General features: G+C 45.4%; 7 protein-coding genes across 7 annotated transcripts; 2 read left to right on the top strand and 5 right to left on the bottom strand.

Annotated features, from left to right (window-relative positions):
- Positions 1–2,318: 2,318 nt before the first annotated feature.
- On the top strand, positions 2,319–4,149 carry N7469_003388 (uncharacterized protein; the record flags this gene model as incomplete). The annotated part of the gene is made up of 6 exons (XM_056642308.1): positions 2,319–2,603; positions 2,665–2,812; positions 2,882–2,966; positions 3,022–3,497; positions 3,556–3,729; positions 3,776–4,149. 6 exons carry the CDS (start codon positions 2,319–2,321, stop codon positions 4,147–4,149), a joined length of 1,542 nt encoding a protein of 513 aa, XP_056501720.1.
- Positions 4,150–4,762: 613 nt separating this feature from the next.
- N7469_003387 (fungal specific transcription factor domain-containing protein) lies at positions 4,763–6,920 on the bottom strand (the record flags this gene model as incomplete). Its single annotated transcript, XM_056642307.1, has 4 exons — positions 4,763–5,146; positions 5,207–5,573; positions 5,629–6,226; positions 6,284–6,920. Coding segments are annotated over 4 exons (1,986 nt in total), but the record flags the coding sequence as incomplete, so codon positions are not given.
- Positions 6,921–7,636: 716 nt separating this feature from the next.
- N7469_003386 (ankyrin repeat domain-containing protein) lies at positions 7,637–8,773 on the top strand (the record flags this gene model as incomplete). Its single annotated transcript, XM_056642306.1, has 1 exon — positions 7,637–8,773. The coding sequence occupies one exon, from the start codon at positions 7,637–7,639 to the stop codon at positions 8,771–8,773; it is 1,137 nt and encodes a 378-aa protein (XP_056501718.1).
- A 167-nt stretch (positions 8,774–8,940) lies between these two features.
- On the bottom strand, positions 8,941–9,359 carry N7469_003385 (Dabb family protein; the record flags this gene model as incomplete). The annotated part of the gene is made up of 2 exons (XM_056642305.1): positions 8,941–9,153; positions 9,258–9,359. The coding sequence occupies 2 exons, from the start codon at positions 9,357–9,359 to the stop codon at positions 8,941–8,943; spliced, it is 315 nt and encodes a 104-aa protein (XP_056501717.1).
- A 617-nt stretch (positions 9,360–9,976) lies between these two features.
- Positions 9,977–11,206, bottom strand: N7469_003384 (uncharacterized protein; the record flags this gene model as incomplete). The annotated part of the gene is made up of 1 exon (XM_056642304.1): positions 9,977–11,206. The coding sequence occupies one exon, from the start codon at positions 11,204–11,206 to the stop codon at positions 9,977–9,979; it is 1,230 nt and encodes a 409-aa protein (XP_056501716.1).
- Positions 11,207–11,899: 693 nt separating this feature from the next.
- Positions 11,900–12,379, bottom strand: N7469_003383 (Ctf8 family protein; the record flags this gene model as incomplete). Its single annotated transcript, XM_056642303.1, has 1 exon — positions 11,900–12,379. The coding sequence occupies one exon, from the start codon at positions 12,377–12,379 to the stop codon at positions 11,900–11,902; it is 480 nt and encodes a 159-aa protein (XP_056501715.1).
- Positions 12,380–12,797: 418 nt separating this feature from the next.
- On the bottom strand, positions 12,798–13,397 carry N7469_003382 (Cnl2/NKP2 family protein; the record flags this gene model as incomplete). Its single annotated transcript, XM_056642302.1, has 1 exon — positions 12,798–13,397. The coding sequence occupies one exon, from the start codon at positions 13,395–13,397 to the stop codon at positions 12,798–12,800; it is 600 nt and encodes a 199-aa protein (XP_056501714.1).
- Positions 13,398–14,811: the final 1,414 nt, after the last annotated feature.

Below are 14,811 nucleotides of genomic sequence, written 5' to 3'. Positions count from 1 at the left end.
GACGACATCTTATCCGTTAACAGGATTTCCCAAATTGTCAATTTGAACCTCCAAGCTCAGCTATAACCACGCCACAATGCAATTTTCTCTCATTCCACTTTTGACTTTTGCTTGCTTGTGTTCAGCTGAGGACGATGTGCCAAAAGTGAGTTCCTGTTCACACTAGTAAACGATGAAAGGAAATTGTTCCTTGCTAACAAATAGTAAAGTACAAGTTCGAAGTCAATCTTCCTGCGTTATTCGGGTCTCACACATCGGGGTTTACATTTGAAGGAAAACAATGTCAAACATTAGAGAGATCTCTTTGGGTGAATTGGATGTCCATCAAGCCCGGAGATGATTATTACCAATGTACTTTTTATGAGTACGTACCACTTCGGACATCACCACCAATGTCAAATTACTTCGCTAACAACAAAAAGTCGACCTGATTGCAGTGGAAAAGAAACCGCCCATTTCGTCAATAAGCCCAGCTCAAAAACACCAAAAAAGGAAGTGCACGTCGATAAGGGCCAGCCTAAAGGAAACAGCCTACGCTGCGAGGCTCTTGAAGAATGATAAATTTTGTTGAAGGGCAGATGAGAGCTCATGTTGAAAGATACCAAATATTCTTTCATTTCGCTCAATTGCTAGCACCTGGCCAAAGAGTTAGTAGATTCCTTCTTATTTTGAGTCTGCGACCTGTTCTTAATCTTTCTGTCGAGATATATTATTCGTTTCACCACGATTTCGTTGCTTAAAAGATTGAGCGTCGGTTTATAAATTGATATCTCTTTACCATCCCAAGGCCAATGACCACCACTCTACCAACATTATACCTATAATGTTCACAATGCATTTTATTATGATGATAGCAGTGCCAATCGCCCTACAAGAATTTATCAGGTAGATAGCAGTGCACTATCATGTTGAGCAAAAATATTCCTTGGATTCACAGGTTTTGGATTTATGGGTAGAGTAGAGACTGTTAGGGCGAGCTAGAAAGATAGCCTCTTGCGCAGCATCATTCGATCCTTCAAGTACTACTCACCCGCAACCTTCATTCACGCAAGGAGCTCTTTGGCAGAAAATGACTTTACGCGACTTTACTTCCAAGAAAACAGAGACTCCATGAAGCTTCCATCCACTGATATCGTATTCTGACTCGCAACCCACTCTATTCATCAGACAAAGCGCTCGAAAGACGGGTAATTTGATCACTGGGACTTTGCGATGAGATAAACTATGAGATACTAGACCACTTGCCGAGGGTCGATAGGTCAAGGACCCTATTTCTCGTCTCCGATTTGAAATTTATTCCACCGCCATTTTCAAGCCAGGCAGGATGTTACAGGGATTCGTGCCTTGAAGACTGGAATAAGCCGTGTTTGAATCGACGGCCGTTACACCACGGCGGAGTATCTCCACTCAACGCCCTATCAGACCAATCATATTTTTCTAGCTCCATGCTATTCTCCACCGGAGCAGTGTTTATCGTCAGTTGAATTACTTCTTCTCTCGTCTGGATTTGAAGATCACTTTGAATCTCATGTTCAGATAGATGTGAGCAGATAGGCTACTCTATCCGAAAGCTTGCATTCCTATACTACCCCGAAGTAAACACGTGACAGAAGATAAAGTAGCAAAAAAAATGGCATGAATGCATAAACATACTGTACTGTGCAAAAGGAAAGTCATGGAAATTCTAGAAGGTAGAAAAGGGGGATCAACAAGGGCTGGACCGTCGGGCGTCTGCATCCAGACCCATACTCTCCTCCGTATCTGTATCGCATCGTGTATTTTAGTTCCTATGCAAGTCTCTGACTCAAGGTTTTTTCGCCGTAGAAGTAGCGAGTTCTCGACCAAGTGTCGAATGTCATATCATTCACGACGTAGGCGTCATGAAGTCATTTCCACTATTACCAACTGCCGCAGTTTCATAATTTGGCACTTCGTGATCTTGAAGTTCTATCAAACCAGTCATAACAATGGATACTAGTGACATTTCGAGCCCCTGCGGGGTACACTGTTTGAACGAAAAGCGACGATTCGCTTGACAGGTGTCTTAGGGCAGAGGGGTGGGTAACTGGACGATCTTTAATACAACCCTGTTCCCTCGCCCGTTCACCTTTGTCTCTATCCAACTTCAAGTTCATTCACCCTAGTCATTCATTCGTTCTTATTCACCTTAGTCATTCGTTATCACCCTCGCAGAGTCATTCGCTTGTCTATCCTGCATTTCAGCTACATCCCAGCTCCAAAAGAGAAGCCCAAACAAAGATCCAGGTTCAACAGCAACTCGTGACTCAACATCCTCCATCTGACTGATCTTGATCTGTATGGTGCTATCACTCAATACCAAAGGACAATCTGCAGCACCTGCTGTGGGTATGCCAATTTTGAACAATATCGAACGCCCACCAGTTGTCTTGCCCGATCTCCATCCACAATCCGAACCTGTTCACTTCGCCAACCATGACTTAGAAGCCGACTTATCACCGGATTTTCTTGCTCCTGGTCGTCGTCTTACTCCCCGTCCGACTTTTCTTGAAAATGTGGTCAATCCCCGAGATACTCCATCGACGCTGAGGCGCCGCAATTCCAGTGAATTGGTTCGCTACTTTGTACGCTTATCACCAAAATTGCACGACTCATAAGACTTTCCTTTGTTGACAATTAATCTAGCATGGCCCTCGTGATATGAACCAACATACGAAATGGCCTATCGTCTTCCGTATGCATGGTAGTGTGCTGCCTAAGCTGATCATTCCGCTGATCTTCGTTGCGTTATGGTCAACCACTGTGACTGTGATTTCTAAATACGTTTATAATCGTGAGTGTCTTCAATCTACAGTTTGCAAATCAAATACTAGAGTTTGAAATGTATACTAACTCGGATTAGTTGGAATTGACAATATACTACTGACCGTTACCGGGCTTGTTGTGGGTTTGTCGCTTTCATTCCAAAGCTCCACCGGCTACGAAAGGTATGAGTGCCACGTTATGTCCCTATTGTAGCGAGGTGGTACTAATAGGCTGCAGATGGGCCAGCGGTCGAAGGTACTGGGCTTTGCTCCATCAATCATCTCGTAATCTTGCGCGCACAATCTGGATCAACATTGCTGAACGCGAAGGCGATCTTCAGAAAGAAGACCTTCTTCAAAAACTCACGGCTATCAACCTCATCCTAGCTTTTGCCATTTCATTGAAACACAAACTCCGTTTTGAGCCAGATGTCGGGTATGATGATCTAGCAGGTTTAGTGGGCCATTTGGATACTTTTGCCAAGGAGGCTCATGACAGCCAGCGTCTTGTGCCTCCTGAAAAATCTTTCTGGAAGTCCGTTGGGGAGTACTTGTCTCTTTCATTTGCCGAGTCAAATCCTAGGAAGTTGATCAAACGAGCGAAAAAGCCACTCGGCCATTTGCCGCTAGAGGTGCTGAGCCATTTGTCCGTGTATATCAACGAGTGCATTTCGAATGAGACTCTCTCCCAGGGAGTTTATCAGACGCAAGCTGGTTAGTTTCGGAGCACTTCTCTTTGTGTGGATAATCAACGAAACGCTGACCTTACTAGTAAACTGCTTGACGTCTCTCACGGAAGTCGTCACTGGCACAGAAAGTGTACTTGATACTCCTCTGCCGGCAGCTTATACCATCTCCATTGCCCAGATTACATGGATATACGTGCTTGTCCTACCATTCCAACTCTATGGGTCTCTATCATGGGTGTCCATTCCGGGTTCAATCGGTAAGTACTCGCACCACCCCTTCTAGGCCCAGCTAACACTTCCAAGCCGCCGCATATGTCATTCTCGGAATTGCCGCTATTGGCCGTGAGATCGAGAACCCCTTCGGTGACGATGTCAATGATCTTCCCCTCGATACATACTGCCACCAGATTGCCCAAGAGCTGGATGTCATTACGGCATCAGCTACGCCTAAGGTGAAGGACTTCACTGCTCACGAGGATAACCTACCGCTCTACCCATTGAGTAAAGAGGGTTATTTGGGATGGAAAGACCGAAGTGTTGAGGAGATCCGATCAGCCCTGAGAGCCAAAGTCATCGCCAACCCAACGCCAATTAATGGCTCGAGTCGTACAACTCTGGGCAGTACTGCTAGTGCTATTCTGGGGAGTAGTCGGCAGTGCCTCTCTCCCTGTGCCTAGTCGGGGCCAAGTTAGTAGTTGAATGGTTTTTTGTTTACATTTGATTGATATTGCATTTGCTTTACTCATTTTTGATATTTTTATCCCTTGTCTTATACCCACAGAAAGATCTGTCACTCTTTACCTTGCTTCAAATCATTTCCTTTGTCTGTTGTTCTGCTGTTATTGCTTCATCTTTTCCGTTTTTGCGTGATTTGTGATACTCCCAAATTTTGAGAGTTTCTTGTTTGTCGAGGTTGATATTATGGTTATTTGAACCACTATTGTTATGGTCACTGCTGCAGGTGCAGTGTCTTTGATTTTCGTGTTGGATTGCTTTTACCCTAATGTTAGGAAGCAGGGTGCAAAAAGAGAGCAAAAGAAAACAAAAAAAGGTGGCAGATATAAAAAAAAATAGATTTTCTATTGAGAGAAAGAAGAAGCTGAAGTTGACTATCTTGTTCATAGTAGTTCGTAACTCATACTACAGAGTAAGCACTTCTATCGTTAGGTCATTTACCTGAAATCCGCCCCCCGCCGTGGGCAAATAGCTCAGGTTTCACGGAAAGTTTCAGTATGCATTGGTCATATTGGGCGAAGTTGTATATGGTATTCGTGACTCTAGTGAAACAAATCATGGCTCCTTCGGTACTGAAGTATCTTGTTCCGGGAATATGGACAGATTAATATCATCAAGTGAACCCCACCAATGAGACCACATGCCTTGCTCGTGAGCATAAGTACTGACTTCAGTAAGTAAATTATTGAGCGGCATATCCAAATCTAGCGAATCTGTCCCTGCATTCGTGGCAGGTGTAGGAACTGGAACTACCTCACGCTCGACCTCTCGCTCTGCACCTTCGATCTCTTGAAGATGCTGGTCGGATCGATCAACGACTCGGAATTCATGGATAGATTGGTGAAGAACGTCAAAGTCGAACCGAGATTTCCCTTGGTATCGGGATCTATTTGCCGTGGCTCGTTGGTACAACAGTGACGCGTTCTTGATAGTTGCGAGCTATTGAGATGAAAATTAGTTTCGCCGTTCAAAGAGTCCATGAAATCCAAATATACTAACCCAACTATCAGCGAGCTTCCAAACCTGCCGGAAATTTTCAAGATAGGCTAGGCAGTAGTTCAGATTACGCTCTGCATTCTGACTACGGCCCAGATTCATTTGTGGAAATCTGGATACATAGAGGTTCATGTATGCTGCTGAAAACGCACAGAATCCCACAAATGGAGATATGATCTCGGCGCCACACTCAGAGGCATCATGTAAAAGACATGCAATGTTTTCTGCGGCCGAAAAAAGCTCAAATGCACTTGCCTCCCACCATCCCTCTGGCGACTCGGCTTCGAGTGTTGGAGGGTCAATCGGGCCCCGAGGGGCTGATAGTCCAGTTGGCATGAAAGGGAAATATTCTCTATGGAGCATTAGGGTACTAAACAATTGGTAAGCCTAGAAATTTTGGGGAGAGAAAGCTGGTATACGCATACCATATGTAGTAAAGCAAGTTAAGGTATGTGAAAGATTCACCGTAGCCCAGTGTAGTATGAGCCAGCACACTGTTATCGGGATAGTAAAGTCGATGATGTTGGTTGGCTCTCCATGTCTGCAAATGGTGTCTTGTTTTTGACCAAGGGGATTCAGAAGCCCATGGACAATTCTGTGGAGCACACATTCCGGGTGCTCGGCGACCATCATTATATATGAACGTCATGACCTGTGCCCAGATATCGAATCCCGATACGAGAACTTCGAAGGACTGTGTGATGTCGAATAGAGCGGTCTGTTCACGTTGTGGCGTCGAGAGGTTATTCTCTATGCCATTCATCTGTGACACGAGATCGGGTCCGAATGCGAACTCCACGGCACTCAGAGGCCGGAAAACTTTCAGCTTTTCCATCTCTGACCATGGAAGCATGGGAGGATTGTATGTCCCCGAGCTGACCATGCGGTCTAGAATAAAGCATGCCCAGGTAGTCCTGTTTTCAATGGCAAACGAGACAGACTCACGTTGGTTTGGAGTTGAATCGAGCGGATACGGTGCGATTCGGGAACTATTCAACGCTTGCATAATTCTCGTAGCGATTCCTTTTGACCATTAGCTCTCTTGACTCGTTCAAATCCTGATAGCAAACTTGAACTTACCACAGTAGATCCAAGCACGATGGAATTCTCGAGTACCCCACTCATAGACGGTCATTATGAGAAGCGCCTGTGCCACTTCGAGTCTAGGAGCCTCAAACGAGCTCTTAGATAACCTGTCCCGAGCATACTCTGCATATCGCTCCTTTGGCAGGAGGGAACTTTCCCAAGGAAATGTGATCAGCAGAGGATGCGACCTGGTGATTGCCAGCAACGCAGCTAATAAGGTCTTGATTTCCTTTGTATCTTGCGATTGATGCTTCTTGGCGAAAGACGGGAGATGAAGAATGGCAAGTTCAGGGTACTTGTTCACGAAGACATTCAAAGATTTCAAGACTAGGTCAGTGGAAAGCCCTGTCAGGTGACTTTCTACCTGTGCAATATCTTCATACTGGGTGAAATCTTGAATATTGGGTCGCTGATCCTGTCCTGCTCTAGCCGGTGAGGCTGCTGAACTTGATGGTACAGGACTCTCATGCTCATGGGTAGAATGTTGGCTGGGGGTATCAAAGGTATTCCGACGAATGGCCTTTCTCGGAGTCTTGCTTGGCGGCCTGCTAAGTTCACAACCTGGTAATCTTGATTTCTGACACTTCTGACATGGTGCAGAGCCTGCATTAATGCATTTTATTTTTGACTTCCTATAGTTCAATTGTTAGGTCAGACACCATATAGATGCCCAATGATGTCATTACGAGAACAGTGGGTAATTCACACCTGCAGAATTCACACGAGAGACTCGATCGCATTGGGTCTACTTTAATTCACCGATCCGACTGGATGTTAAAGATGTTTCTCGGCTCTCGTCGGGTTTGCCGGATTTCGTCCGCGAAACTGCTGAGTCATCCCGATAATCGGCTTTGGATTTTCGGATTTCCATTTTCTGCTGAAGTAAAAAAGAGCAAATACTGATGAGTGTAAGTACCGTTGATTGAAATATGTTCTGAGATTAGCTTGGCATTATATGAGAGTCCTAGATATGAATCCTCGACGACAGCAAATGTCTTCAAATGTATCACGATTTCGTGCAGTCAATTCACTCGGTAAGCTTGGGGAGTTGGAATCAATGCCAAACAGATCTAGGAAATGATTAATGAATTGATAGCATCTTTCAAATAACTAAAATGGAGGCGCTTATATCTACTGTCTATTAGTTAACGCAACTGATACTTTAATCTGTACTAACTATGAGTATGTTTGAATGGAGAGGCGCCAAGACTTGAGGCTCAAGTCTTCCACCTCTCCTGACTGACATCAATCAATGTGATCTTCTCATGCTTCGATTTCTAAGCCAACTGGCCACTATCTCATCAGATTTACCATATTGGGGATATTTTGGAAAACCTTCGTTCGAACATGGATCTTTTCCCCATTGAAATCCTGCTCATGATCGCGCATCAATTGAACGATGTAGGCGACATCAACGCGCTCGTCCAAGTAAACCAACGATTCTTCAACGCTTTAAATCAATATCTTTACCGACACGATGCAGTATCCGGTGGACTGGAAGCACTTTATTGCGCCGCACGAAACGGAGGTGCCGCTACGGCCCAGATGTCAATAAACGCCAGTTCCGACTGCGACCACCAAATAGACAGCATCCACCAAGCTCTGTACGACGCCGCTGATTTCGGGCACATAGATGTTGTCTCGTGCATTCTTCAAAGAGAAGATATCGATCCAGCTCTTGCTCTCAATGGAGCGGCCCGCCGAGGCCACACTGCCATTGTCAAACTTCTATTGTCTTGCAAAGGCCTCGATCCGAATCCTAAATACCCTTCTGACAAATCGCCTCTCTCAATAGCCGCCTTCCGAGCGCATACCGATGTTGTCGGATTATTGCTAGATACGCCAAAGATAGATGTCGAGTTCCGTGATTCTCTTAATCGCTCTCCGCTTTTCTACGCAGTTTTGTCCCATTCGCCCGAAACGGTATCTTGTTTTCTTCGACGCAATCTAAATTTGGATGTCAATGTTGAGGATCAAATGCGTCATGCACGATTCCGACAACATACCGGAAGGACGCCGCTGATTATCGCGTCCCAATTTAAGTTCCCGGACATTGTTGATCTGCTCGTAACTGTTCCCGGGATTAACATCAATCACTCCGATTCCCGGGGTAAGACAGCGTTACATTTTGCTGCTGAGCTCGGGACGGAGAGTATTGTCCGCTCATTACTGAAACATGGAGCTGATCCAGATCCGAAAGACAATGCAAACGAAACCCCTCTTTTTTTGGCGGCTAAGAATGGCTCCGAATCAGTTGTGAGGATGTTATTGGAAGCTGGTGCTAATCCTAACCACACGTGCAACAATCAAGTACATGCACTAGGTGCGGCCCGGACAGAGGGTCATAGGGACGTTGCACAGATTATTTATGACTTTGATAAGCTCGATTTAAATTCCCTTGGACCAGTTCCTCGACATTGGAATGCTGCTCGTGGAAAGATGTGGAGTGCATCGGTTAAAAGCAAATCCGATGAGCATTCATAAGTCACTACGCCATCCGAGAGTTGGTCCTTACGTGCAATTTCCATCAGTTTCCTGTATATAGCTTTTAAATATTGGTAGCAAGATACTCTATAGGGCTTGAGTTGTTATTATTTTTTCTATTCACAGATTTGTCTAATCATAATCATATCAAAAGTAGAGGATGGTTTTCACAGGACACTCTCGTAGTAGGTAGTCAGGACATCCGTCTTGACCGGGCCTGCAACAGCCTTCAACGCCTTATGAGCTTCACACTCAGTATCGTAGTATTTCATATCGTCCAGCGAGGCGAAGGTAGTTTTGACGGAGATATTGAAACCCTTGTTGCGAGGATCATCGAAAGATTCACCGGCGGCTGCAGCGAGGATGTAGGGTTTGCCATCCTGAACTTGCATATTAGATCAATTTCGAGTATATTCGAACGGCTCTTTAAGAATAATAGCCCGACTCGGACGAGCAATTCAATACAATGAGGTTGATCACATACCTTGGTAGCAGTCTTTGCAAGAACCTTGTACTGCTCTAAGAGACGCTTCCTGTCCTCCTCCTTGGGGACATTGAAAAGAGTGATACGCTCGATTGGGGCCATTGTGGATGAAGATGTGAATCTGCGAAGGCGAAGGAGAGTGAGAAAAAAGAGAGTGGACACAGCGCGGGTCATGGCTGTCCTTTATGGGCGGAGGTTCTGCGGGGGGGGAAGATGGCGGGGATCGCATCGCGTCGGCTGTTTATTCATCGGCTTACTTTTAAGACTGACAAATCCGGGATTTGTTGATGGATCAAGAATAGATTAGTATATCAAAAGTAGATACTACTTAAAATTGAATTTATTCTATTATCACCCTTTTCTTTGAATAATTGCAGTTGTCTCTCTACAAAATCGAGTGTTTTTGTTGCTGGAGGAGTGCGGAATATCGCCATGGAAGTGCGCACAATTCCGCGTTGGTCGACGCAGACGGAAAGAAAGAGAGTTGGAGTATATCGGAATGATCAAAGTACCAAATGGCATGAAGTATTTCTGGTCTAGATGTGCTGAACACTAGTATTTTTTATGTAGATGGAAAGATTTGCTCACCAGCCCAAGTCAGTCTTCACTACATTCAATTGGAAATGCGTGCGGCACTCCGTTTTGATTTCTGCAATGCAAGCTAGAAGGAAGAGAAAGGCCGAAAATAAAGGAGAGCATCAAAAGGGAGATTTGATCAATCACAGATTCCCTCGTAAAGCCTGCTCTCTTTCGAACGCCTCAAACAAACTTTTGAAATTTCCTGCCCCAAACCCGTCGAAGCCCTTGCGCTGAATTACCTCAAGAAACACAGTTGGTCTATCACCAACATGTTTTGCAAAGATCTGAAGCAAGTATCCCCGTTCGTCAAAGTCAACTAGAATATTCAAGCGTTCCAAGACATCCACATCAGCATCAAGGGTCCAAGACACTTGAGAAAGGCGCTGTCGAAGATCGGCATAGTACACAGCCGGGACGCGAAGAAACTTCACACCACGTTTTTGGAGATTTGTCACTGCTTGAACAATATCCTCGGTTCGAAAGGCAATGTGCTGGACCCCAGATCCATGGTAATAGTCGACGAATTCTTCTATCTGGGATTTCTTCAAGCCAGGCGCCGGTTCGTTCATTGGCATTTTGATGGCTTCGTTTGGCGAGGCTACCACGATGGAGCGCATGGCTGAATACTCGCTGCACATTAACTTATCATCGACGGTCCAATATCGGTGAAAGTCAAGGCACTCTTCATAATATCGGACGGCGGTGTCAACTCCTCCCCACGGCTGATTGCCCACGCAGTGATCAATCTCGATAAAGTCAACTGGCGGCAACATGTCGTTGATGGGGTCTCTGTCCTCTGCTGATATATTTCGATACCCTGGTAGAAAAGGTGCAGATGAAGGGTATTGGTCGCGGTTGATCAAGGAATGAACCGTATCACCATATGTCCCGATTGTAGCTGTTGCGATGTGTCCACCTGTCTCGGCCTCGACAACATGTGGCTCTACCTTGGCCGAAGCACCATGCTTGATCGCTCGTTTCCATATCTCGTCAATGTTCCCCGTGACAAGGAACGCAACGTCCGCGATCCCATCTCCGTGAATGGTCAAATGCTCGTGTACTGCGGTCAACGTCGCGCGATTTTCGGCAGTGGCATCTCGTAGAACCTTGTTTTCAGGGTGTGATGGCCCGCATACTGGACTCGTGAGGATAAAAACGGCGGCCTTGTTCCCTACGACGTAGCTGGCCAGATACGGTGAGCCTGTCTCTGGGCCGCGGTAGGCGATCAAAGTGAAGTTGAAGCGTGTGATGTAGTAAGAAGCGGCTTGCTTGGCATTGCCGACATACCATTGAATATAATCAAAGCCAACGTATTCGGGGCCCAAGTTGGTTGGGAAGATTGCATCGTCAGATTTGTTGGAGATCGTCATCGTGCGGTATGGTGGAAGTAAGTAATTTTGTATGACAGCACAGATCACTAGGAAGAAAGAGATCCGCCAACATTGGACGAATGATAGGAAGATCCAATTGAGGGAGACCAACGCTGGTTTTTTTTTCTTAATTAAGAGAGTTGAAATAAGAGAGAATTCAAGAGAAAGTTGGGACGCAAGCGGTGGTGGGGGGGGCTTTGCATAAAGTTTCTCTCTTCCCGCGGATAGACGCAGCTTCAAAATCCGTTGATACACAAGACAATTCGACAGAACAGGGGCATCTCGTCCCGATATACCCTCTTCAATAGAGCCAATAATCTTTAGCGGGGGGGGGGCCGAAATCACCATTCTATCTGGAATTCTCATCCCTTCTTGGTATGCCCAAGTTGAAACGTGACTTGGCCATAGGATTAAGACCTATAATACGAGCCGAATCAAGCACATCATCGGCTCAATCTGCGCGATTGTATATCATATATGGCTCGTACAATCAGTCGACATCATATCTGAATACTTTCTCATGTACGGAGTACCGGAGTAGCTGAATCTGAATCCAATTGGGGTTGTCACCAGTTTTTGGTACAATCAACAAGCGTCAGACTCCGTTTCAACTAGCCTCTCAATTCATTTGACAGTGTCACTTCTCGGCTTTTGAATAGAAGTTCAAGATATTGTACGCGATAAACCAAGCACTCAAACATCGTTCACAGGCTCTGGTCTGTTCTTGAAAAAGATTTTGTAGCGAATAATCTCTACCACCTCTAGCTCTTCGTTCGTCGCAGACGATGCTCTCTTCTGCAACATGGCAATTGGCCGGGGTACTTTCTTCACTTCGCCCGTCATACGATGATACCGGCCAACATAGAGGTATACCCGTTTCATCCATTTGGTATCATCCGGGTTCAGCGGCGAGTAGTCCGGGAAAATGAGCTTTCCAATAGGCGTCTCGAAGTCAGCTCCGTTGGCATTGGAGTTTGACTCTTGACTCGTATATTGATTATCCTCATCCTCAGAGATAGGAAGATTGATAGTTCCCTGTAGCTCGAGGATCGCTAAGCCAGAAGGAGTTTGGAGGAGTTGAGGAAGTGGGTTGCTAGCTGGGAGGGCTGGCCCATTGGAAGTCGCTGTTCCAGCATGCTTTGAAGATTGCGGGTGGATCTGAATTGAGGGCATATCTTGTCTCCTGTGTTGGAAATGTTGGGAGTGTGGTTGTGTTTGAAGTGCAGGAAGAATTGGTGAAGTCTGCGTGAAGACAACGCGACGCGGCTCGCGTCGTCCCCACACGATCGTGCGGAGACTACAAAATGACCCCGCGAGTTGATATTTGCGTTCCAATCAGCTGGCATTTGATGCAATCGTATAATATTCGTATGCGTTAGTCTCAGACTTGGTATCTCAAGTTCTACTAAGATTGCTATAAATTAAAAGGCTCACATAGGGGACTACCCATGTCTTACTGGGAATTTGGGCCAAGCAGATGAGCTAAAAGCTCAAGATATCATTGTCATCAGTCATTAAAGCGAATCTAGATAGCTTCGCTGTCGCTAAAATACAGGACCACATAAGATCATTAAAAGAAGAGCTTGCATCGCTACCTGCCACTCCCCATCTTCGCTCCATAGCAAGCATTCTCAAGATTCTCCAACCCCCGAACCACTTCCTCCCCAAGATTGCTTTCCGTACCAGCCGGTCCTTGCAATTTGCCATAGCGAAGGTCACTTAGATCACCAACCGCAGTCTGAAGCTCCTTCAAAAGGCCCTCCGCCTCTCGATCAACTTCGCCAATCTCCCGTTCGATATTCGCACAAGCGGCCTCCATCTCCTCCAATAAACTCGCAGGAGAATGATAAAGCTCTTGCTCGGTGGAATTCTGACCAAACAAATGAAGGTCCACGTCCAATTCACGCTGTTCATCCGCATTGGCGGCTTCCACGCCGGAGGCTCGACTGGCTTTGCGGAGCTCGGCTTTTTGTCGCTCGCCTCGTTGTGTCTCTTCGTCGATATTCTCGTTAATCCGATCCAGGTCATGCTCACGGACTTGTTGAAGTTCTCTGTATAATGTCCGGATGTGTGGGTGTCCTCGTAGACGTTTGGGGAAGAGTTCTGTGAATTTTTGGAGAGAGAGAACTGTTGGGAGCGGGGCTGGTGAGAGCAAAAAATTGCTCAAGATAGATTCTTCCGTAGGCGCCATCTTGGTAGGTTGAGATGAACACTTTCTGCGATCCTGTGTCTCTGTGACTGAAGGCTTTGCCTCTTTCACTCGGCGATGCCAGCGATGTTTCGTAGTAAGCCTGCGACGCGTCCACGCGAATTTTCGTGACGGCCGGTCACGTGTGCAGAGTGGGAAAGGTTGAATAGAATAATTGACTCTTTATTGATTGACTGGAAATTGTATCTAGATTCGAGTATTCTGTTCATCTATAGATATTGGTTCTTATTTTTGAGTTGATATGCTATAATTATGACCTGTGTAGAGGGTTGGAAGAACAAGTGTCAGTCAAATATATGTGATTTTCGGGTTGGATTAACATAAGACTATCTACTTTATTGATTTCTATTCTTTTAAGCAATCAAAATTCAAGATAGAGCTTCATTCGAAAGGCATTTGTCATTCACATAAGTTCAAACAGAACTATTTGATCGATCCCCCCTACAATCTCTCAAAGGGTCTTCTATTGAAGTAGCACCAGATTGTTCAAGACGCGCAGTATTTGACATGGCTCTTCCTGTTCCATAACTATTGATATATGATACTAGAGGTCCTCAGAAGAAGCAATCTAGATCTGTTGATGCAGTTGTGAATTTTTCTACGAGAATAATCCGTCTGTAGGCTAGCTTGATGGGTTCCTGGAATATACCATTCAGGACACCGGGACCATCAGAATAAAGTAGTATCTTAATAAGCTCCCAAGCTATATGTAAGGTTGAATTTGCGAGATATGCGAGGCTAGGCATAGTCACTGGTCTATTATTCTGGACAAATTTCCCCGTACAATCTCAGCAGTATACCCTGGCGAGCTTAGATCTGGCTCGAGAAAAGGCTTCAATGCTGGTTTTCCCATGCCACTCAGTAATCTGTATCTCAAAACATAGTCCTACATCTCTATTGAATGATGAGCATTCTCTATTCTCTCCAGATTATAAACCAGAAATAAGATTTGGATCCTTGGCATGATACTGCGCATGCAAGTGGTTGGGATCTTTAAGCCTTCTCACAGCAGCGATGTTCCTTGTTCGTTAGGCAATGCTGGTATATTAAATGAACACCCTCAATCAAAAGCTTTTTATACTCTCTGCATCGATCTGAATTTAATACGAAAATTATTCATAAATCTCAGGTTTGGAACAATCCTGTGCAGCTCCGGTCTTAACGGAGCTTATGTCATTTGGAAGCGCGGGTTGTCCAAAGGAGATCTTTGGAGCGCGCCCGCGCCGCCTTTTTTTAATCAAAACTCCCATTCTTCACCAGCCATCCACACTCCACTTGTCAATCAAAAGTTGAAATTCAGGCCTCAATCAACTAAGAGCGCCTTGAGTCAGTGCCATAAGTGCGCGTTGGAGTATCTTTGTCACTGCTATTCGGCCAAAGTTCATCAGAACCAGGC

Source organism: Penicillium citrinum (assembly GCF_028827155.1).
Source record: "Penicillium citrinum strain IBT 23319 chromosome Unknown utg000003l:1.0-4596430.0:1.0-4598250.0, whole genome shotgun sequence".
Taxonomy (NCBI): domain Eukaryota; kingdom Fungi; phylum Ascomycota; class Eurotiomycetes; order Eurotiales; family Aspergillaceae; genus Penicillium; species Penicillium citrinum.
This window is presented reverse-complemented; position numbering and strand designations above follow the sequence as displayed.